This window comes from Nicotiana sylvestris, chromosome 10 (assembly GCF_000393655.2).
Source record: "Nicotiana sylvestris chromosome 10, ASM39365v2, whole genome shotgun sequence".
Lineage (NCBI taxonomy): Eukaryota > Viridiplantae > Streptophyta > Magnoliopsida > Solanales > Solanaceae > Nicotiana > Nicotiana sylvestris.
The window spans coordinates 7,777,794-7,802,799 of NC_091066.1; the positions used below are offsets into that span (position 1 = coordinate 7,777,794).

The 25,006-nt window shown below is 35.4% G+C and overlaps 1 protein-coding gene across 4 annotated transcripts; it reads right to left on the reverse strand.

Moving 5' to 3' along the window:
• Positions 1–1,145: 1,145 nt before the first annotated feature.
• Positions 1,146–8,214, reverse strand: LOC104247446 (ABC transporter B family member 4-like). 4 transcript variants are annotated; one of them, XM_009803468.2, is made up of 13 exons: positions 8,127–8,214; positions 7,362–7,756; positions 7,218–7,272; positions 6,947–7,122; positions 6,638–6,859; positions 6,308–6,546; positions 5,575–6,100; positions 4,942–5,215; positions 3,576–4,453; positions 3,235–3,501; positions 2,889–3,152; positions 2,501–2,794; positions 1,146–1,747 (listed from the first exon to the last, which is right to left on the reverse strand). In XM_009803468.2, exons 2-13 carry the CDS (start codon positions 7,683–7,685, stop codon positions 1,394–1,396), a joined length of 3,873 nt encoding a protein of 1,290 aa, XP_009801770.1. In that variant the 5' UTR covers positions 7,686–7,756; positions 8,127–8,214; the 3' UTR covers positions 1,146–1,393. The 4 variants fall into 4 exon arrangements, with proteins under 4 accessions (XP_009801770.1, XP_070016908.1, XP_009801769.1 ...); XM_070160807.1 differs by lacking the exon at positions 8,127–8,214 and adding an exon at positions 8,001–8,114; XM_009803467.2 differs by lacking the exon at positions 8,127–8,214 and adding an exon at positions 7,868–8,114.
• Positions 8,215–25,006: the final 16,792 nt, after the last annotated feature.

Sequence of the window (25,006 nt, forward strand, 5' to 3'; positions counted from 1 at the left end):
TGGTTAGTACCCCTTTTTACGAAATCTTTGCTTGGACGACTTAAGAATTCTCCAAATTTGAAAAGGATTAGTCCTTTAAGTAATCACTTATGAAACAATATAAAATTATTTCTATTTTTCTTTAATTACTTTCCTTATCTATTTTAATAAAATTAAACATTACTTTTACTATCAAATCAAAAACTATAATTAGAGTGAGGTTAAAGTTATTTTCAGAGCTAGTCCGAGAAACATAGAAAATAAGTATCACCATAGAAGAAAAAATAACGACTGACAGGATGGATTGAAAGTAGACTCTGACAGTTGTAATTTTATTTGAATTTAGGTTTTGTGCACTAACAATATTTAGATTCTTGACACTATCAGGTTACATTAGCTTACAATAACAAGTAATTCTTGATATAGAGTCTGATCTGGTGACATGAAAAGATAGAATGATAACCTACTATATGCCTATAATTTTAAGAATTTACAATGTCAAAAATGAATTGACACTGTTATTATATAACTTAAATACATACTTCTTTCGTTTCAATCTATTTGCCGCACTTTCCTTATTACTTTTATCTAAAAAGAACGACACATTTTTATATTTTAAAAAAATAATTTAATTTATCCATTTTACTCTTAATGAAAAGCTTGTTATAGCCACACAAATATTATGGTTCTACCAACTTTTATCTTTTAAGTTTTTGAGACCACAAATTTTAAAAATTTTCTTTTTTTCTTCCTCTTAAACTCCGTGTCAAGTCAAACTATGTCACATAAATTGAGAGGAGTATCATTTTAAGTATAAGGTTGTAGCCATGTCTTCCATCTTTCATTCTCCTACTAGTCAAATGTCCAAGCAATCCCAAAAGCTATTATGAAAGAAAAGAGAGAAGTATTGATGCTTCATTCCTCCATGAGTAAGAAAGAATATGGAATACTCCATTAATAATTGCACAATATGCTCAACAAAAGAGAAAATGAAAGAGATTAAGAAATTGTAGTTCCCTTGCCAACATTACATTTCCTTGTACCTTAATATGTACTGCTTCGTTAGAAATAGCAGGTGCCCGATGAAACAATCGATAGATGCATAAACTAGACTGAATACCATTTAACAATAGAACCAGCGAAATTCTGCAAGTGGGGTCTAGGGATAGTGGTATATACGCAGATCTTATACCTACCTTGTGAAGATAAAGAGCTTGTTTACGATAGATCATCGGCTCAAGAAAGGACTAGACACTAAAAAAAGCAGGCTGGTGCACTAAGCTCCCGCTATGTGGGGGGTCCGGGGAAGGCCGGACCACAAGGGTCTATTGTACGCAGCCTTATCCTACATTTCTGTAAGATGCTGTTTCCACAGCTTGAACCCGTGACACTATTATTATATAAAAAACATGTACTACTTCATAGTGCTAGTAGACTTTGATATTAGAGAAGCATAAATACCATCTTCTCTATTAATCAAAGTTTCATGATTTCCTTTTTCAACAATGACTCCATCTTTGATTACTGCAATAACATCCGCTCCTTTAATTGTGGATAGCCTATGAGCCACCACAACTGTAGTTCTGCCTTCCCTTACTCTATCAAGTGCATCTTGAACTACTTTCTCAGACTCAGAGTCAAGTGCACTTGTGGCCTCATCTAGTAGTAGTATCTTTGGACACTTCACTATTGCTCTTGCAATTGCAACTCTTTGCTTCTGTCCACCAGATAGTTGTATTCCTCTTTCACCAACTAGTGTGTCATAGCCCTGCACATTAAGGTGAAAAGGAAGCAAATTGCATATAGTCTATGAGGCAAGAAGTTGAGAATGAAATGGCAAAGGACATAGATTAAGTCTATCTTAGATGATTCTTTATATATATGTCTTGACATACGCGTGTTGAACGGCTATGACTTTAGATATTCATGTAAATTTTTCGAGATACACCCAAAGTTAAAAAGACTCCATGCATTCATATTTGATTTGTACACGTAATGAATCCATGTAACATAGGACATAATGCAATGCCGTATGCTTGCAGAAGCAGTATCGGCCTATTGTCATAATTCATCTTGTAAGTAGGTTTGGTCTAGAACTATGATGGTTTAAAGTCTACATCATGTCCAAGATAGATATTCGGTCTATTGTATATATACATATTATTTTTTGAAAAAAGTGTTATTACAAGCACACACAAAAAATTCGAAGCAATGCCGGATAACATCCCTTAGTGTGTATGTGAACTTACACACAAGAAAGGTGACCAAGAACCTATTTTAGTGAATCTGATCAATAAAAAAGGCAGCACGGTGCACTAAGCTCCTACTATGCGTAGGGTCCGGAGAAGGGTCGCCGGGTCGGACCACGAAGGTCTATTATACGCAGCCTTTACCTTGCATTTCTGCAAGAGGCTGTTTCCACGGCTCGAACCCATGACCTCCTGGTCACATGGCAGCAACTTCACCAGTTACGTCAAGGCTCCCCTTGTAACAGCTACAATTTCATTCCACAAAATGTTACCTGTTGTAAGCCACTGATGAAGTTGTGAGCATTGGCTAACTCAGCAGCAGCTAATATTTCTGCTTCTGTGGCATCACTTTCTTTTCCATATGCTATATTTGCTCTGATTGTGTCATTGAACAATATAGGCTCCTGACTTACCAGTCCCATTTGCTGTCTCAACCATTTCACTTTCAGATTTTGAATTTCTATGCCATCTAATGTGATTAGGCCTGAATGAGGATCATAAAATCTTTGCAACAAAGAAATAACTGTTGATTTTCCGCTCCCACTTTCTCCTACTAGCGCAACCGTCTAGCATAAAGAAATACATTTTTTACATCAGAATCATTGACAAATCGTGTCATAAGACCGCAAAAAAAAGTTGGAATAATGCATTAGAATTTACCTCACCAGAGCTAATGATTAGGCATAGATCTTTTAGAACTTGAGCCTCAGGTCTACTTGGATAATTGAAACTGACATGTCGAAACTCAATATTTCCCTTCACATTTTCTAATGTCATTCCTGAGTTATCACTTGAGTCTATCTTGGATTGCCTGTCAAGAAGTGCAAAGATAGAAGATGCACCACTTTTGGCTTTGGTGGAATCAGGAGCAAGGCCACCTGATTGAGAAATCGCGGTAGCTGTCAAGCTAAGACCATAGAAAACCTGAAATTCAGAACTAGGAAAATTAAAACAACAAAGAGAAGAAACTTGATACAAAATCTTATCTTTAGCTCACAAGACTTACCCGAAAAACCTCAGCAAATGTGACCTTACCGGACTCAATCAATCGAGCACCAGCATAAAAACTGGCAGCATAGACAGAATACAAGCAGAGCATTGAAAAACCAAAGCCTGCACCACTCAATAACCCTTCTTTTATTCCAGCTCTAACTGGTTCTTCACATTTTCTTTTGTATAGTTGCACCACTTTCTCTTCAGCAGAGAAAGAAGCTACTGTTCTTATACTTCCAACTGCTTCACTGGCAACTTGACTTGCATCCTCGTATAATTTCTGCAGAAAAATTTCAATTGCATTAAGAAAACTCATCTTGCAACTTTTCGTTAGTACGGAAGTTTGGAGCTAACCTTAGCATCAGCGGCGAAACCACTGACATATTTCATGTGAAGATATCCATTTAATCCAATTAGAGGCAACATAACTATCATTATGAGTGCCAATTGCCAGCTTGCTTCAAGTCCAATAACTAAACCAGCTATAGCTGTCGACGTATTCTGCACAACCAAAGCAAGTGACTCTCCAACCATACCTCGCACAGATGCGGCATCTGTAGATAGTCGGGTGCTAATTGCACCAATTGAGTTCTCCTTTCTGTCGAACCAACTTATCTCCATGTAAACTACTTTCTCGAAGCACATTAGGCGAATCCGCTTAATTAACTTACATCCGGCTACAGCAAAAAAGAATGTCCTCAAGGGTGCTGCCAATAAAGTAGCCAATCCTAGGCCAACAAATATCAATGACCAAAATCTTGAATGTTTTCTGAGTTCATGAGCTGGTTCATAGAAAGTCTTGATAACATTAGAAAGAAGTACCCCAAAAATAGGTAATATTATAGCATTAACCACTGCAGCTATACAACCAAGTAATAATTCTGGAATCTCTGGTTTGTTCAAAAAGGCTAAGCGACAAAGTGTGTTGTCTTTATCCTTCCTTAATACAGCTGTTGTTGAATTAAGATCATGACATTCACTAACTTCTTTCTCTGCTGCACTAACTGAAATGGACGACGAATGATGGCTGCTATTCTCGATCCTGAACGAGCCTCTACTTACTGATCTTGTTAGGATATTCTGCTTATTTGATTTGTTTTCAGGAGTTAAGATTATCTCTTCCTTGTCCAGTTCATTTGAATCTTGTTCTCCTGAACATTTGTTAAGCTCTTGCAACTGTATAAGCTGAACATATGCTCCTTCCCTATTTTGCAGCAGTTCCATGTGGGAACCTGAAAGTTTGAAAAGGATAAGAAATATAATCATACATTTTTTGCTATCATTTCTGTTCCGTACCGTTGGTTTTAGGGTTAGTCTGGTAGTTTTTCTTGTCTTGGATCTCTAGTAGTTCATGTTGCTTTCCTATTATCTTTCGCCTCAGTTTCTTAGTATTCTGTTGTTGTTACAGCTCGTTTCTACTGTTTTCTTTCGTTGTTACTATTATCTTTCTGGCCCTCTATGTTGATATTGCTTGTTTCTACTGTTTCTTTTCATTTTCTTGAGCCGAGGGTCTATCAGAAACAATTTTTCTACCTTTCCAAGGTAAGGGTAAGGTCTGCGTACACACTACCATCCTCAGACCCCTCTTGTGGGATTTCACTGGGTTGTTGTTGTTGTTGTACATTTTTTGCTATCATCTTTATAATTACATTCATTTAAATTAACTAGCTAATAATCTTGAATCCGGTGTACTGGAAAAGATAGTTTATATGACACAAACCTTTTTCAATGATCTTTCCCTCTTGGATTACAGCTATTGTATCTGCATTCTTAACTGTACTTAAGCGATGCGCAACAATTACTGTAGTTCGGTTAATCATGACACTGTCCAATGTCTCTTGAACAATCCTCTCAGATTCTGTATCAAGAGCACTTGTAGCTTCATCCAAAAGTAGAATTTTGGGATCCTTCAGTATTGCTCTTGCAATAGCAATTCTTTGCTTTTGGCCTCCCGACAGCTGACTTCCGTGATCGCCCACTCTGGTGTCTAGTCCCTAAATTTGAAGGAATAATGGACAAAGCTAAACTTTCTAAGTAGCGAGAAGAAAATTTGTTAGCTATAAAGGGGCAGCCCGATATACTAAGCTTCCGCTATGCGCGGGGTCCAGAGAAGGGTCGGACCATAAGGGTCTATTATACACAGCCTTACCCTGCATTTCTGCAAGAGACTGTTTCCACGGCTCGAACCCGTGACCTCCTGGTCACACGGCAACAACTTTACCAGTTATGCCAAGGTTCCACTTCTATATTAGTTATCTATAACTTAGATGAAAAATTTAATGTCACAATATTAAATTTCATCAGTAAAATTGCAGGTGGAAGTATGGTTTACAACCAAAGTCTAAAGCCTGACCTGAGGTAAATTATCAATGAACTTGGAAGCATTGGCAAGTTGAACAGCAGCTTTAATTTCTGCAAGAGTTGCATCGTCCTTCCCATAGGCGATATTATCCTTTATTGTTGAACCAAACAGCACAGGTTCTTGGCTAACAAGCCCGATTTTCCCCCTGATCCACCTAAGCTGAAATTCTTTGATATTTATACCGTCAATCAGAACTTCACCAGCCTGTGGATCATAGAACCTCACTATTAGACTTATCACTGTCGATTTTCCACTTCCACTTCGCCCTACTAGAGCTGTTGTCGTTCCCTTTGGTATCGACAGAGAAAAACCGTCAAATATGCTCTCCTGTGGTCTTGCTGGATAACAGAAATAAATATCCTTAAGTTCAATGTCACCACTAATGTCGTGAAGCTTCTGGCCATTCATATCATAAGGATCTATAGCTGGCTTTCTGTTTATCGTCTCAAACATTTTAAATGCTGCAGCCTTTCCAGCAGCAAATGCGCGCAAGCATGGAGATGCATATCCTAAAGAACTGCAATTAAGAGAAGAAAAAGGAACAAAGGAGTTAAAAAGACGAATGACATTAAGGCTTAGTATATCGGTGTCATCAATACATGTGGAACTGTGTGCTTTCGTATGCCATACGTGCCATTTGTTTGCAAAGAGTTTTGGATGTTAGATAAAGAAGCTCCAAGTGAGAGAAGCAAAACATACAAAGAAAAGGCAGAACGGAACCTACAAGGAGCCGGTTAGTGTAGCCATAATGACATTCATTACATCTCCTCCAGTGTAGTTGTGGTCCAAAATCATTTTTGCACCATACCATATAGCTAAAGCATAACTTGTATAGAACACAAACATAAAAACACCGAACCCGAGCCCTGAAGCCAAACCCTCTTGTACACCAGAATGATAAGCTTTGTTTAGAGAATTTTGATATTCAGAAATAGCTCTTCTCTCTCCCGTATATGATGCAACCTGAACGAAAAATCAAGCCGCTTGGTGAAAAAAAACTTATGAAACAGTTGAAAAGTAAATAAGAAAAATGACTCTTTCCAACTTTTCATACAGTTTTAATTGAGCTTATCGTCTGTTCAACCACAGTTGCAGCTTCTGAATAATGAGTCTGTGCGCGTGATGCTAGTTTTGCCAGAAGGATTGTCAAGACAGCAGAAGAGATGACAAGTGGAGGAACTGAAGATAACAAGACTAACGATAGACGCCACCCCTTAATAAAAGCTATTACAAATCCTCCAGAAAATGTAGCTGATACCTGAATAAATTTGCCAACCTGCAGTTTAATGTGAATAGAGTTCATGCTAAATCTTCTAGATATATCAAATGGTAATGATGTACATAGCTTTGTCTTTCAGAATACCTTTTGGCCGATGGCATCTTGAATAGTAAGAGTATCACTACACAGGCTTTCGATAATCACACCAGTGTTAGCCTTCTGATCAAAAAATCCAATATCTTGTCTTAGTACTGTTCTCAGATATAAGTATCTAATCCGAGCAGCCTGCCTTTCACCTGTGACCGTCCAGCAAGCCACCTCTGAAAAGATGCTAATGTAAGTACTGAGTTATTTCACTTAACAATGGCATGCGAATAGAAACAGGTAAATCATTCTGGCAGTTAAAAATACTTACGCGTAAATGTAGCAAGACCTGAACCGAATGCCAGATACATGAATTTAAGGGCTACCTGAAAAAAGTATGACACAAGAGGAAGCAATAAAATGAAATAACACTCTATGGTGGAGCTTAAAAAGGTAAGTATAACAAAGCTTGTACCTTAGAAACTTTACCAACAATTTTTGCGTTATCCACGGTCATTCCAAAGGAATCAACTAACTCCCCAAACAGAACAGCCATCAGGGGAAAACAGATTCCACTACCAACAGCTGTGATCATACCGATAACCATCAATGCATGATCTATGGGGTCCGCAAAGGCGAACAGCTTATAGTATGCAACTTCTTCGGCAGTAGCAGCAGCAGCGTCTTTCTGCTTTTTAGTCTTGTCCGATTCTCGTGGAAAATTAGAACCTTCTGAGGATTCTAAGACTCTCGTTTCCCTGTTATCGATGCCTGTTTCGATAGCATTCTCTTCTGCCATCACTCAACTGCAGCCCGATTTTCCAACTATTTACTCAGCAACTGCTATAGTTGACACGGGAATTTATACAACTGAAGAGATTGATATATAGATCAGAAAAAACTGCAATCAGTTGAAATACACATTTGAAAGCTTAAAACATTACCAAGTAACTAATGAACAATCAGAATTATGAACATTACTTCATAAACTGTGAGTCTAGAAGTATTGTCAATACTCCTGGGGAAAAAAGGGCAGTCTGGTGTACTAAGTTCCCGCTATGCGCAGGGTTCGGAGAAGGACCAGACCACAAGGGTTTATTGTACGCAGTCTTACCCTACATCTCGGCTAGAGGCTATTTCCACGGCCTGAACACGTGACCTCTTGGTCACATGGTAGCAACTTTACCAGTTACGCCTAGACTCCTTTCAAAAACGAAAAAAAAGAATATGATTGCCTTACTAGTTTTTATTCATGCAACTTGATGCTGCTGATCAGTCAGGAATGAGACATATAGAACAATAACCACTCTCTTCTATGAATAGGCATTCAGGTGGACTTCAGATGTCATAGAAAATGATGCTTTAGATATACAAAGATATATCATTTCCTACGGTTCTGACATAATATAATTAAGTCAAAAGTGCGTTCTCTCTAATAGCTTAAGCTTTTGAATGAAAAAGTTACAAACTTAAATATGGTATTCACATCTCAGCGCGTCAATTAAAAAAGAAATGTTTTCAAGTATATTTGATTTATGAAAAAGAATCAAGCACATACATGAGGAGGTGTCTTGAGAGTTAGATATATAATATAATTAAGTTAATTAAAAGTCCGTTCACCGCAACAAAAAGACAATATTTCCACGCGTTCCACCACATGAGGGAGCATGTCGATACATAATAATATAATTACATTAAAAGTTTAATATCTCTAACAACTTAAAATTACGAATGAGATGGTCGCACACTTAGCTAGCGTTTGGCCATACATTTCCAAATTTGTTTTGAAAAATCTGATGGGGTAAAGTTTAGTTTGAAGATGAAAATGTGTTTGGACATAAGTTTTCAAAGCATATTTCACTTTTTTTTTTAAAAACATGAAACATGACTTATACCCACAAGTTCTAAAAACTATCACAAATACCCAACAACACATTTATCAATAACATTCATTATATTATCGCAACCCATATTACTGAACATAAATAAATATTTGGTACAAAATTATCATTTTTATAATGAACTATATGATACACTACCGAGAAGACGAGGCAGCATTGTTATAAAATAATAAATTGTGGGCTCTTTTATAAAATACAAAAGTTTCAAGTAATTTTAAAAAAATATAATAGTGATAATTTGGGCCAAAACCAGCTACCAGCTTTTTGGGATTTGGGTTTTGAGTTTTGGAAATTTGCGAAAATATAGATAAAATCTATAGCCAAATACTTTGATAGCTTTTGGAACCTAAAAAATACTTTGATAGCGCCACAATGACGCTCAAATCATCTGCAGATGGCATAAAATCCTTTTATATATCCTCCAAAATGATTTAATTCCTTAGACGAATCGTCACAAAAAGTACCAATAATTCAATTATTTAATTAATCACTTGTACGGAGTTCTAATTCTTAATTAATATGTTATGCTCAAAGCGTCACTCTATGTTTTTCTGCTAAATATTATACAAACTTAAAACCATAATAATTCTTGATTTGTTTTTGTGGTACATTGATTAATGTAATAAAAGAATATGTCCCATCAAAAAAGGCTAGAAAGATTAAAGGACAGGAATAGTAGCTTTCATAGACACTTTGTGAGGCGTTATCTAAAGACGACTGATATTGGTGGTCTAAAACCAAACCATAATGAAAGACCTTAAATTTATTTAATAAAATTTAATATATTATTTTCCTTTTTCTTTTTTGTAACGATGGTATACTAACCATCGTTTGGGTATCTTAATCATTCACTCATTTATTTGCTAGCTCTCACCATTGAAAATATTTTGTAATTCAACCGGGGGCAAAGCTATATGTTTTGAAGTCTTCGTCGGAAATTACATTATGTATATAGGTAAAATATTAGATTTTAGAGGTATATACCATATATTGACCACTCTTTATCGGAGAATTTTTTTCACTTCTTTTAAGTTTGAACACCCTTGAGTAAATTTCTAACTTCGTCACTGAATTCAACTCACCAAGGCTTAGATAATATTTATACAAGAAATATATATTGACGGTTAAGATAATATTTTTATAAATTCTCATAATTGAATAATATCATACCAATAAATAAATGTCAGTATAATTTCATGCATTTAAAATAGTTCAAGTCTATTTCGAAGTGACAAAATGTCTTAATCTACTTTTTATAAGAAATAATCAACTATAATACTACAATAGACTTCGTTCTTTAATTATCAAAGTTGTCATCAAATTGTTTATTTTCATATATTGCATGGTCATTATAAAACTCGAGTTATTTATTTGAATAACCTTTATCATATTTCAAACAAAGAAGTATGTATAAAATCTAGTATTTTTTATTAATAATTTTATAATATTTAATACTATATAATTTGAAAAGTTTGGGCCCCTTCAATTCTAGGGGCCCAAAGCAATTGCATTAGTGGTTTTCTCCTAGAGACGGCACTGGGCGCTATCCCAACCACCCTCATTAGAATATGATTTTTTTGGATCTAACTTTTGTATATTGACGGTATAAAAGATTTTAACACTATTATTGTATTTTTAAAAATTATAGCAGGTAACTCAACTTATTTTTTATGTTACTTATTTAGCTTAATATGAACAATAATGTGTATATTGTTATAAAATAAAAGTAATGCAGTAAAATGTAAATAAGAAGAGATAGAAAGAAGGGAGAAGTGTTTTCTTCTTTCACTTTGGTGTATTTTTCCATTGCAATTACATGGCCTTTTATAGGCATAAAAAGTAAAGATGATGGACATAAAGTAGGAAATTTAATCTTTAAGTTATTCACAACATGAGCATCCAATGTAACATCCAATGTAGTATCCAAAATAGTATCCAATGTACAAACTATTTATAACACTCCCCCTTGGATGTCCATAATGTGCCTCATTAAAAACTTACAAAAAAGATATTGGGATGTACATAGTTATTTATAATATGCATTGCTTGCTGCCTCATTAAAAACCTTACTAGGAAAACCCAGTGGGACAAAACCTTGGTTAAAGAAAAGAGTGCAGTGTGTAGTTACTCCCCCTGATGAAAAATCACTTAATGTCTCGAAGACAACGCATACCAATCTTATATATCAGCTTTTCAAATATTGACGTTGGTAACGCCTTAGTGAACAGATCAGCCAAATTATCACTTGAACGAACTTGTTGTACATCTATTTCACCATTCTTCTGAAGATCATGAGTGAAAAAGAATTTCGGTGAAATGTGTTTTGTTCTATCTCCTTTGATATATCCTCCTTTCAATTGAGCTATGCATGCAGCATTGTCTTCATACAATATTGTTGGAATATTCTCTTTCGAAGAAAGACCACATGTTTGCTGAATGTGTTGAGTTATAGATCTTAACCAAACGCATTCTCGACTTGCTTCGTGAATGGCTATTATCTCTGCATGATTTGAAGAAGTAGCAACCATAGTTTGTTTTGTCGAACGCCATGATATGGTTGTACCTCCACTTGTAAATAAATAGCCTGTCTGAGATCGACCTTTGTGTGGATCAGACAAATATCCTGCATCTGCATAACCAATCAATGATGGCTTGGATTCATTTGAATAAAATAAACCCATATCAATGGTCCCTTGGAGGTATCTGAATATATGTTTAATACCATTCCAGTGTCTTTGTGTTGGCGAAGTACTAAATCTTGCCAATAAGCTTACTGAGAAAGCTATATCTGGTCGGGAATTATTGGCAAGATACATTAATGCCCCAATTGCACTAAGATATGGTACTTCGGCACCAAGAAGCTCTTCATCATTTTCATGAGGTCGGAATGGATCTTTCTTTATATCAAGTGATCTCACAACCATCGGGGTACTCAATGGATGTGCTTTATCCATATAGAATCGCTTTAAAATCTTTTCGGTGTATGTTGATTGATGGACAAATATTCCATCTTTCATATACTCAATTTGTAGACCAAGACAAAATTTTGTCTTTCCAAGATCTTTCATTTCAAATTCTTTCTTCAAACAGTCTACTGTTTTTGGAAGCTCCTCAGGAGTTCCAATGATATTTAAATCATCAACATACACAGCGATTATAACAAATTCAGATCCAGACCTTTTTATAAAGACACAAGGACAAATTGGATCATTCTTGTACCCTTCTTTCAACAGGTATTCACTCAGGCGATTGTACCACATACGACCTGATTGTTTCAATCCGTATAAAGATTTCTGAAGCTTTATTGAACAAGTTTCTCGAAAACTTTTATATGCTTCTGGCACTTTAAATCCCTCAGGTACTTTCATAAAAATTTCGTTGTCTAATGATCCATACAAATAGGCTGTAACAACATCCATTAGATGCATATCAAGTTTTTCTTGCACTGCCATATTTATGAGATACCTGAAGGTGATAGCATCCACTACAGGAGAATATGTCTCCATATAATCAATTCCAGGCCTTTGGGAAAACCCTTGTGCCACAAGTCGCGCTTTATATCTAACGACTTCATTTTTATCATTTCGTTTTCGCACAAAAACTCATTTATACCCTACTGGCTTTATGCCTTCAGGTGTTCGAACTATGGGTCCGAAGACTTCACGTTTTCCAAGTGAAGTTAATTCTACCTGGATAGCGTCTTTCCATTTTGGCCAATCATTTCTCTGTCTACATTCATTGACAGATTTTAGTTCAAGATCCTCATCTTGTTGCATTATTTCAACATCAACATTATAAGCAAAAATGTTATCGATAACAATATTATTTCGGTTCCATCTTTTCCCGGTTGAGACATAACTTATTGATATCTCTTCATTTTCATTATTTTCAGGTACCTGGACCTCTCCTAAGGTCTTATCATTTGTTACATCTTAGGGCTCTTCTTGAGCCACTACCTCTGTGTTATGTTCACTTTGATCACTTGCTCATTTTCTTCTTGGAGGATTTTTATCTTTAGAACCGATTGGTCTACCACGTTTCAAGCATGGCTTAGACTCATTTGCTTTAATTAATTATCCTGTCGGGATATCAACTCGAATTGGAGCATTAACAGCTGGAATATGTGACTTAGTCACCCTTGGTAGGTCAGTGAATGCATCTGGCAATTGATTTGCAATATTTTGTAAATGAATAATCTTTTGAGCCTCTTGTTCACATTGATTTGTTCGAGTATCTAAATGAGACAGTGATAATGCATTTCAATCTATCTTCTTTTTCAGCTGCTTATTTTCTCCCCCTAATGTTGGATATATTGATTCATCAAAATGACAATCAAAAAATCTTGCCGTAAATAAATCTCCAATCATCGGCTCTAGATATTTTATAATAGAAGGAGATTCATATCCAACATATATCCCCAACCTTCTTTGAGGACCCATCTTTGTGCGTTGTGGTGGAGCAATTGGAACATATATCGCACAACCAAAGATCCTAAGATGGGAAATATTTGGCTCCTGACCAAAAGCCAATTGCAATGGGGAGACTTTATGATAACTTGTGGGCCTTATCCGCACAAGTGCTGCTGCGTGCAAAATAGCATGACCCCATACTGAAATGGGAAGTTTTGTTCTCATAAGCATTGGTCTAGCAATTAATTGGAGGCGTTTGATCAATGATTCTGCTAGACCATTTTGTGTATGAACATGAGCAACCGGATGCTCAATTGTTATCCCAGTTGAAATACAATAATCATTAAAGGCTTGGGATGTAAACTCACCAGCATTATCAAGACGAATTGTCTTAATTGCATAATCTGGAAATTGTGCTCTTAGCTTTATTATTTGAGCCAACAATCTCGCAAATGCCATATTGCGAGTTGATAGTAAGCACACATGTGACCATCTTGTAGATGCATCTACCAAAACCATATAATATTTGAATGGTCCACATGGAGGGTGAATGGGCCCACATATATCACCCTGTATACGTTCCAGAAATGCAGGGGATTCCATCCTAACTTTAATAGTTGATGGTCTAATAATTAATTTTCCTTGAGAACACGCAGCACAAGAGAATTCCTTAAATTGAAGAATCTTCTGATTCTTCATTGCATGTCCATGTGAATTCTTAATTATTTTACGCATCATATTAGAACCAGAATGGCCCAACCGGTCATGCCTAATAATAAAATTATCTTGATTAGTAAACTTCTCGTTTACTATGGCATGTTTCAATCCTGCTAATACTTGTGTAGTATAAGCCGGAGGAAAGAGCAGGTAACATTTCAAGCACATATTTCTTACCGGACATTATTGTAGTAATATAAAGATATTCAATCTTTTCATCATTTGTAGTCTCAATATGATAGCCATTTTGGCGAATATCTTTGAAACTTAATAAGTTTCTTTGAGATTTACTACAATATAGTGCTTCATCAATAGCCAAATTTGTTCCTCCTGGTAGTAATAAATTGGCTCTTCCAGAACCTTCAATTAATCTTGTACTACCGGATATTGTATTAACATTCGCTTCTTTCATTACCAAATAAGAGAAATATCTCTTATCTTTTAAAATAGTGTGTGTTGTAGCACTATCCAGAAGACATATATCATCTTTATTAATCTTGAGTCCAACTGAAGACTGGGGAATTTTCATATTCTTCATAAAAAAGACAAATAATACATCATAAGAAATATGAAAGACAAGCAGGAAAAAAACATTAAGAAATACATTAGAAATGTAGAAACTAGCAACACATGATGCATTAGGAAAATACACTCAAGAAAAATAAACTAGTTGCAAACATAAACATAACAACTTTTATAGCTTCATTCCCCAGTAAGATGATTAGTTCTTCAGTCAATATCCTCAAAGAAGTCCCCAACTTCTAAATGAGTAATATTTGTTAGGCCTTCAAAATCATCATCTTTATATGCAAGATGTGCCTTAGAATCATATTTATTTGAGGGACCTGCTTCATCATCATTATTTTGAAAGGTCAAGTGTGCCTCCACATTATTTTCTTTTTTCTTGAGGGAGGCTTGATAAAGTTTGACAAAATGTTCTGGCGTACGACAAATGCGTGCCCAATGACCTCTCATACCACATCGGTGACACATACTAGCTTTACCTTTTGAATGATTAATTTGAGAACCCTTATTGTTCTCCAATTTATTTCCACCATAATGACGATAATTGTTTCGCCCCCTGCCACGTCCACGTTTACGACCATGTCCACGACCACGGTAATTATTTTGTTTTCTTTCAAACTTATCATATGTTGCTACAACATTCACTTCCGGAAATGGAGCTGACCCGGTGGGACGAGTATCATGTTTTTTTATTAATAGAGTATTATTCTGCTCAGTCACAAGTAGGCATGTGATTAACTCAGAATATTTCTTAAAACCTTTTTCACGGTATTGTTGTTGTAGCACCACATTTGAAGCGTGAAAAGTAGAAAATATTTTTTCCAATAAGTCCTCATCTGTGATAGTGTCTCCACATAATTTTAATAGAGAACTTACTTTAAAGATAGCAGAATTATACTCACTTACGGTTTTAAAGTCTTGCAACCTTAAATGTATCCACTCATACCGAGCTTTCGGTAATACCGTAAGTTTTAGGTGGTCATATCGATCCTTCAAATTAATCCATAATTCAAGTGGATCTTTTACGGTTAAATATTCAGTTTTTAACCCTTCATGTAGATGATGACGAAGGAAAATCATGGCCTTCGCTTTATCCTGATTTGATGCTTCATTTCCTTGTATAATAGTATTTCCAAGACCTTTAGCGTCAAGGTGAATTTCAGCATCAAGAACCCATGATAAATAGTTCCTTCCGGTGTTGTCAAGTGCGACAAATTCAAGTTTTGATAAATTTGACATAGTAAAAACTATCATAAAAGATGAATAAGTTAGAGAAATAATTGTAATAATAAACAATTAATGAAAACAAAACGATTTAGGTAAAAGAAATGAAAATAGAGCTATATCATGTTAACAATCTACTATTTCATTTTATTTTTGCCATAAAGTAGAAATTGCATACTTGTTTCATTTTACTTTATATTATTGATATATATGTGTTAATAGAATTGAACGTGACTAACATTATTTATATGTTCCAATAAATATAAAGTAATTAAAAATTTATTGCTTGTCAATTCATTTCTCACAGTTCTTCAAAATGCCTTAAAGATATGTTTGATCCAGGGAGTCCATGACATTAGTGCATAGCTAGTTTGATGACTTTGAGGTCCTCTAAGAGTTGAGCACGGAAGGAAATAGTTATTTAATCATTGCAATGTACTTAAACTATTTAAGATACTCAAGCGCACAAGTAATCTGCAAACACTGAGCATATGATATGTACTTCCATAAATAAGATGATTATAATGATACATACCTTAATAAAATATGGCTCAACTTAGCGGGAGTTAAAAATAAAATTAGAGCTTCGTGCTGATAACGCGTTATAAAATAAAAGTAATGCAGTAAAATGTAAATAAGAAGAGATAGAAAGAAGGGAAAAGTATTTTCTTCTTTCACTTTGGTGTATTTTTCCATTGCAATTACATGGCCTTTTATAGGCATAAAAAGTAAAGATGATGGACATAAAATAGGAAATTTAATATTTAAGTTATCCATAACGTGGGCATCCAAAGTAGTATCCAATGTACAAACTATTCGTAACATATATAAATTAAACTCTAATTTTTATACTCATTTTAGGTGTGGCTTTGCAAGGAGCTAACACCATATCATGGCTCTTACCTCATTTGGTGTTTACGTCAAATTAATAATATGTGTTCTTCCATATAGATTGTCATCATTAACTATAGTTAATTAATACATATTTTTCCAGTATTCATTACTTATATCATAGTATATTAATATAACTTGGAATATGCATATAAGTATTTTCGAGGACCACTTGGCTCAATTCCATGGACAAGAGACTAGAGTTCGAAATTGTATCAAAAGTTTCTTGTATTAACTAAAAAGAAAGTATAAACAATAAAAAGACTTAACCACTCCATTACTAATATTGAGTGCAGTTGATATTGAGCCACCAAGAGTTTAAGAATCTTATTTGCATAAATTCCAAACATTAACTGACAAAAGCAAAATTAAAATCCGCTGCTTAACCTAGGTAAATCAGAGCAACATACAAGTAATAAACCTTTTTTAAAAATTAATTTTATTAACTGTATTATAGAGGAACAGAGTGGTGGAATGTTGGATTATGACCAACAGTTACCCACAATTCCAAAGACAAATTATAAATTCTAAGTAAATATAGTTGTTTATGTTATAAAATAAAAGCAATGCAGTAAATGTAAATAAGAAGAGATAGAAAGAAGGGAGAAGCGTTTTCTTCTTTTATTTTGGTGTATCTTTCCATTGCAATTACATAGCATTTTATAGGCATAAAAAGTAAAGATGATAGACATAAAGTAGGAGATTTAATCTTTAAGTTATTCACAACATGGACATCCAATGTAGCATCCAATGTACAAACTATGTATAACACTCCCCCTTGGATGTCCATGTAAGATAATGTGCCTCATTAAGAATTTACAAAAAAAAAAAATTGGGATGTACATAGTAATTTATAATATGCATTGTTTGCTGCCTCATTAAAAACCTTACCAGGAAAACTCAGTGGGACAAAACCTTGGTTAAGGAAAAGAGTGCAGCGTGTAGTTACTCCCCCTGATGAAAAATCACTTAATGTCTCGAAGACGACGCAATCCAATCTTATATATCAGCTTTTCAAATATTGAGGTTGGTAATGTCTTAGTGAACAGATCAACCAAATTATCACTTGAACGAACTTGTTGTACATCTATTTCACCATTCTTCTGAAGATCATGAGTGAAAAAGAATTTCGGTGAAATGTGTTTTGTTCTATCTCTTTGATATATCCTCCTTTCAATTGAGTTATGCATGTAGCATTGTCTTCATACAATATTGTTGGAATATTTCTTTCAAAGAAAGACCACATGTTTGCTGAATGTGTTGAGTTATAGATCTCAACCAAATGCATTCTCGACTTGCTTCGTGAATGACTATTATCTCTGCATGATTTGAAGAAGTAGAAACCACAGTTTGTTTTGTCGAACGCCATGATATGGTTGTACCTCCACTTGTAAATAAATAGTCTGTCTGAGATCGACCTTTATGTGGATCAAACAAATATCCTGTATCTGCATAACCAATCAATGATGGCTTGGATTCATTTGAATAAAATAAACCCATATCAATGGTCCCTTGGAGGTATATGAATATATGTTTAATACCGTTCCAGTGTCTTTGTGTTGGCGAAGAACTAAATATTGCCAATAAGCTTACTGAGAAAGCTATATCTGGTCGGGAATTATTGGCAAGATACATTAATGCCCCAATTGCACTAAGATATGGTACTTCGGTACCAAGAAGCTCTTCATCATTTTTATGAGGTCGGAATGGATCTTTCTTTATATCAAGTGATCTCACAACCATCGGGGTACTCAATGAATGTGCTTTATCCATATAGAATCGCTTTAAATCTTTTTGGTGTATGTTGATTGATGGACAAATATTCCATCTTTCATATACTCAGTTTGTAGACCAAGACAAAATTTTGTCTTTTCAAGATCTTTCATTTCAAATTCTTTCTTCAAACAGTCTATTGTTTTTGGAAGCTCCCCAGGAGTTCCAATGATATTTAAATCATCAACATACACGGCGATTATAACAAATTCATATCCAGACCTTTTTATAAAGACACAACGACAAATTGGATCATTCTTGTACCCTTCTTTCAACAGGTATTCACTCAGGCAATTGTACCACATACGACCTGATTGTTTCAATCCGTATAAAGATTTCTGAAGCTTTATTGAACAAGTTTCTCGAAAACTTTTATATGCTTCTAGCACTTTAAATCCCTCAGGTACTTTCATAAAAATTTTGTTGTCTAATGATCCATACAAATAGGTTGTAACAACATCCATTATATGCATAAGATACCTGAAGGTGATAGCATCCACTACAGGAGAATTTGTCTCCATATAATCAATTTCAGGCTTTTGGGAAAACCCTTGTGCCACAAGTCGCGCTTTATATCTAACGACTTCATTTTTATAATTTCGTTTTCGCACAAAAACCCATTTATACCCTACTGGCTTTATGCCTTCAGGTGTTCGAACTATGGGTCTGAAGACTTCATGTTTTCTAAGTGAAGTTAACTCTGCCTGGATAGCGTCTTTCCATTTTGGCCAATCATTTCTCTGTCTACATTCATTGACATATTTTAGTTCAAGATCCTCATCTTGTTGCGTTATTTCAACAGCAACATTATAAGCAAAAATGTTATTGATAACAATATTATTTCGGTTCCATCTTATTCCGGTTGAGACGTAACTTAATGATATCTCTTCATTCTCATTATTTTCAGGTACTTGGACCTCCCCTAAGGTCTTATCATTTGTTACGTCTTGGGGCTCTTCTTGAGCCACTACCTCTGTGTTATGTTCATTTTGATCACTTGCTCATTTTCTTCTTCGAGGATTTTTATCTTTAGAACCGATTGGTCTACCACGTTTCAAGCATGGCTTAGACTCATTTGCTTTAATTTATTGTCCTGCCGGGATATCAACTCGAATTGGAGCATTAGCAGCTGCAATATGTGACTTAGTCACCCTTGGTAGGTAAGTGAATGCATCTGGCAATTGATTTGCAATATTTTGTAAATGAATAATCATTTGAACCTCTTGTTCACATTGATTTGTTCGAGGATCTAAATGAGACAGTGATAATGCATTCCAATCTATCTTGTTTTTCAGTTGCTTATTTTCTCCTCCTAATATTGGATATACTGATTCATCAAAATGGCAATCAGAAAATCTTGCCGTAAATAAATCTTCAGTCATCGACTCTAGATATTTTATAACAGAAGGAGATTCAAATCCAATATATATCCCGACCTTCTTTGAGGACCCATCTTTGTGCGTTGTGGTGAAGCAATTGGAACATATATCGCACAACCAAAGATCCTACGATGAAAAATATTTGGCTCCTGACCAAAAGCCAATTGCAATAGGGAGACTTTATGATAACTTGTGGGCCTTATCCGCACAAGTGCTGTTGCGTGCAAAATAGCATGACCCAATACTGAAATGGGAAGTCTTGTTCTCATAAGCATTGGTCTAGCAATTAATTGGATGTGTTTAATCAATGATTCTGCTAGACCATTTTGTGTATGAACATGAGAAATCAGATGCTCAATTATTATCCCGGTTGAAATACAATAATCATTAAAGGCTTGGGATGTAAACTCACAAGCATTATCAAGACGAATTGTCTTAGTTGCATAATCTGGAAATTGTTCTCTTAGCTTTATTATTTGAGACAACAATCTCGCAAATGCCATATTGCGAGTTGATAGTAAGCACATATGTGATCATCTTGTAGATGCATCTATCAAAACCATATAATATTTGAATGGTCCACATGGAGGGTGAATGAGCCCACATATATCACCCTGTATACGTTCCAGAAATGCAGGAGATTCCATCCTAACTTTAATAGTTGATGGTCTAATAATTAATTTTCCTTGAGAACATGCAACACAAGAGAATTCCTTAAATTGAAGAATCTTTTGATTCTTCATTGCATGTCCATGTGAATTCTCAATTATTTTACGCATCATATTAGAACCAGGATGACCCAACCGGTCATGCCAAATAATAAAATTATCTTGATTAGTAAACTTCTCGTTTACTACGGCATGTGTTTCAATCCTGCTAATACTTGTGTAATATGAGCCGAAGGAAAAAGCAGGTAACATTTCAAGCACATATTTCTTACCGGACATTATTGTAGTAATATAAAGATATTCAATCTTTTCATCATTTGTAGTCTCAATATGATAGCCATTGTGGTGAATATCTTTGAAACTTAATAAGTTACTTTGAGATTTACTACAATATAGTGCTTCATCAATAGCCAAATTTGTTCCTCTTGGTAGCAATAAATTGGCTCTTCCAGAACCTTCAATTAATCTTGTACTATCGGATATTGTATTAACATTCGCTTCTTTCATTACCAAATAAGAGAAATATCTCTTATCTTTTAAAATAGTGTGTGTTGTAGCACTATCCAGAAGACATATATCATCTTTATTAATCTTGAGTCCAATTGAAGACTGGGGAATTTTCATATTCTTCATAAAAAAAAATATAAATAATACATCATAAGAAATATTAAAGACAAGCAAAAAAAAACATTAAGAAATACATTAGGAATGTAGAAACTAGCAACACGTGATGCATTAGGAAAATACACTCAAGAAAAATAAACTAGTTGCAAACATAAAAATAACAACTTTTATAGTTTCATTCCCCAGTAAGATGATTAGTTCTTCAATCAATATTCTCAAAGAAGTCTCCAACTTCTAAATGAGTAATATTTATTAGGACTTCAAAATCATCATCTTTATATACAAGATGTGCCTTAGAATCATATTTGTTTCAGAGACCTACTTCATCATCATTATTTTGGAAGGTCAAATGTGCCTCCACATTATTTTCTTTTTTCCTGAGGGAGGCTTGATAAAGTTTGACAAAATGTTCTGGCGTACGACAAATGCGTGCTCAATGACCTCTCATACCACATCGGTGACACATACTAGCTTTACCTTTTGAATAATTAATTTGAGAACCCTTATTGTTCTCTAATTTATTTCCACTATAATGACGATAATTGTTTCGCCCCCTACCACGTCCATGTTTACGACCATGTCCACGACCACGGTAATTATTTTGTTTTCTTTCAAACTTATCATATGTTGCTAGAACATTCACTTCCGGAAATGGAGCTGACCCGGTGGGACGAGTATCATGTTTTTTTATTAATAGAGTATTATTCTACTCAGTCACAAGTAGGCATGTGATTAACTCAGAATATTTCTTAAAACCTTTTTCACGGTATTGTTGTTGTAGCACCACATTTGAAGCGTGAAAAGTAGAAAATATTTTTTCCAATAAGTCTTCATCTGTGATAGTGTCTCCACATAATTTTTATAGAGAACTTACTTTAAAAATAGCAGAATTATACTCACTTACGGTTTTAAAGTCTTGCAACCTTAAATGTATCCACTCATACCGAGCTTTCGGTAATACCGTAAGTTTTAGGTGGTCATATCGATCCTTCAAATTAATCCATAATTCAAGTGGATCTTTTACGGTTAAATATTCAGTTTTTAACCCTTCATGTAGATGATGACGAAGGAAAATCATGGCCTTCGCTTTATCCTGATTTGATGCTTCATTTCCTTGTATAATAGTATTTCCAAGACCTTTAGCGTCAAGGTGAATTTCAGCATCAAGAACCCATGATAAATAGTTCCTCCCGGTGATGTCAAGTGCCACAAATTCAAGTTTTGATAAATTTGACATAGTGAAAACTATCATAAAAGATGAATAAGTTAGAGAAATAATTATAATAATAAACAATTAATGAAAACAAAACGATTAAGGTAAAAGAAATGAAAATAGAGTTATATCATGTTAACAATCTACTATTTCATTTTATTCTTGCCATAAAGTAGAAATTACATACTTGTTTCATTTCACTTTATATTATTGATATATATGTGTTAATAGAATCGAACGTGACTAACATTATTTATATGTTCCAATAAATATAAAGTAATTAAACTAAAAAATTATTGCTTGTCAATTCATTTCTCACAGTTCTTCAAAATGCCTTAAAGATATGTTTTGATCCAAGGAGTCCATGAATATTATAAGTATGACATTAGTGCATAGCTAGTTTGATGACTTTGAGGTCCTCTAAGAGTTGAGTACGGAAGGAAATAGTTATTTTATCACTGCAATATACTTAAACTATTTAAGATGCCCAAGCGCACAAGTAATCTACAAACAGTGAGCATATGATATATACTGCCATAAACAAAATGATTATAATGATACATACCTTAATAAAATATCACTCAACTTAGTGTAGACACCTGATTTTTGACCCTCCCCGAGAATTTTCACATTTTTAGCGTGAATATGTGAAATTGGGTCTAATATAGCCATTTTAACTATTTTTACTTTATTTCGTTGCAAAAGGAAAAATTACAAAAAATATATATATAAATTTTAGTTTATGTATTTCTCATAAACTTGAAAAAATACAAAAATTGCACTTTATTTTTGTACTTTATATAATTTCAAAAATAACCAAAAAATATAGTTCTATTAATGTTTTGTAGTCATTATAATTTTTGAAAAATACAAAAAATATTACTTTATATTTTATCTTTATATAAAAAACGAAAATTACAAAAATAGTTTTATTAATATTTTGTAGCTATTTTAAATCTTGGAAAATATACTTAAAAAATAGATATAGTTTTGTTTAAATATTAGTCTTATTTTTGTTAGTTATTTTGCTTACATAGGACTAGTTGAGCAACGTCGTGTTCCTATTTCTCGGGTCCGGGCAAAAGAATAATATTCAGATTCAAACTACCCGGTTTTAGGCCTAATTTTTGGACCTAGCCCATAATAAACCGAGTCCACGACACATGGGGAACCCCACCACGCGTGGGGAACACAAGCCTCGAACCCCACCACGCGTGGGGCTCATTTTTTTTGGCATTGTGTATTAAATACACGGACAAGGCCAAGGCAAAAGGGGGGATTTTTTTTTAAATTTTTTTTTGAACTTTGCACTATTTATCTCCTTCTTCCTGAAGGAGAACGAAGGCAAAAAAAAAACCTACAAGCCCACAGCCATCGTCCCATCTGCCCGCTACCCCGCCATCATCACCACCCAAAAACCACCACCTCCGTCAAACAACCATAAACAGACCCTGCTGCGTCCACCACCTTCAAACCGCCCCGGACTGCCCCCCCTCGACGACCCCAAAATCACCTACGTCAACCACCGGCTTTCCCCCCCCCCTCGTCGTCACTGTCCACCAACAAACCACCACCAAACAGACCCTTCCCACCACAAAAACCACCATCGTACCACCTCCATCAACAACCCCGACGTCGTCACCACCCAAACGACACTACCCGTAACCTCCACCTTTCCAAACTTCCCCGTCGAGCAGCAGCGACAGCTTCACGTTCTTCTTCATCAACCACCGTGACCAACCCCATAACCCTCGTCTGCCTCACCACCATAACCACCAGCTCCATTCGTCGCCCCAGCTGCCGGAACCACCATAAACAGACCCAAACACCACGTCCAAACCCACCACGACAAACGACGCCCAGCTCCTCCGAACATTCACCATCGTCGTTACCACCTCCGAACTTCCCCACCACCATGAAACCACCATAACCAAACCAACCAGTCCAAAAACCCTCACCCCAAACCACTGTCCGAACAGCCCCCTCCATCGCCCATCTCCATCCACCTGCTCCAACGACCCACTGCTGCTGCCTAGCTCGTAGTCTCGCCACCAGTTCCCTCCGTCGTCACTGTCCTCGACCCCACTCCCTCACGTCCAAACGCCACAACCAAACAGTAACCTCCGTTCAGCCCCCCCCTCGCGTTCAAAGGATCACCTGAAAAAACCAGTAGCAGCCATGGTTCATGCTCAGTCCGTTCGAGTTCGAGTTTTCTAGCGCGAGCTATTCCGTTTGAGTTGTGATGACTGTTTCCATGGTTTCCTGTTTGAAGTCTGTTCGAGTGCCGATGTGAGGTTCTAGTTCGTTGGTCTCGTTGCTTCATTTCGCCGACTATGGCTCTATTTCGGTTTGACGAATGAGTTGTAAAACCCTCAGCAGTGTTTATCATTAGAGGTTCGTTTTTCTAATCTTGTTTGAGTTGCTATCGGTTACTATCGTGTCCGAGTTTGAATACATGTTATGTTGAAGATCTTGTCTAAATCTATCTGAGTTTTAGTTTTGTGCTTATGTTATTGCTATCTCAAATTGGCATGCTAGACGAAAGTTGTACAAAAGTTTTCATGTTCGTGACTAGCTTGCCGAATTGGTAGTCGGATTGATTTAATAAGTTCTATCATAATTTTGTTAGTCATTATTCTGTTGTTTACCATGCGGTTTAGTGCTAACTGTAAGTTCATGTTTAATTGTAATTCGTCAAGCTTGAGATACTCTCTATTAGCCATACATCCTACTAGCCATCCATCGTTAGATTAATAAATTAGTATTTCCTTTTTAGAGACAAGCAAATTAGAGAAT

What these genes read in the sequence shown, in the direction of transcription:
- LOC104247446 (XM_009803468.2), bottom strand. Translation starts at nt 7,685, where the DNA reads ATGGCAGAAGAGAATGCTATCGAAACAGGCATCGATAACAGGGAAACG. An exon ending in CGATAAGCTCAATTAAAACT is followed by an intron (nt 6,547 to 6,637) that starts GTATGAAAAGTT and finishes TTTTTCGTTCAG; the next exon opens with GTTGCATCATATACGGGAGA. An exon ending in GCTACACTAACCGGCTCCTT is followed by an intron (nt 6,101 to 6,307) that starts GTAGGTTCCGTT and finishes TCTTAATTGCAG; the next exon opens with TTCTTTAGGATATGCATCTC.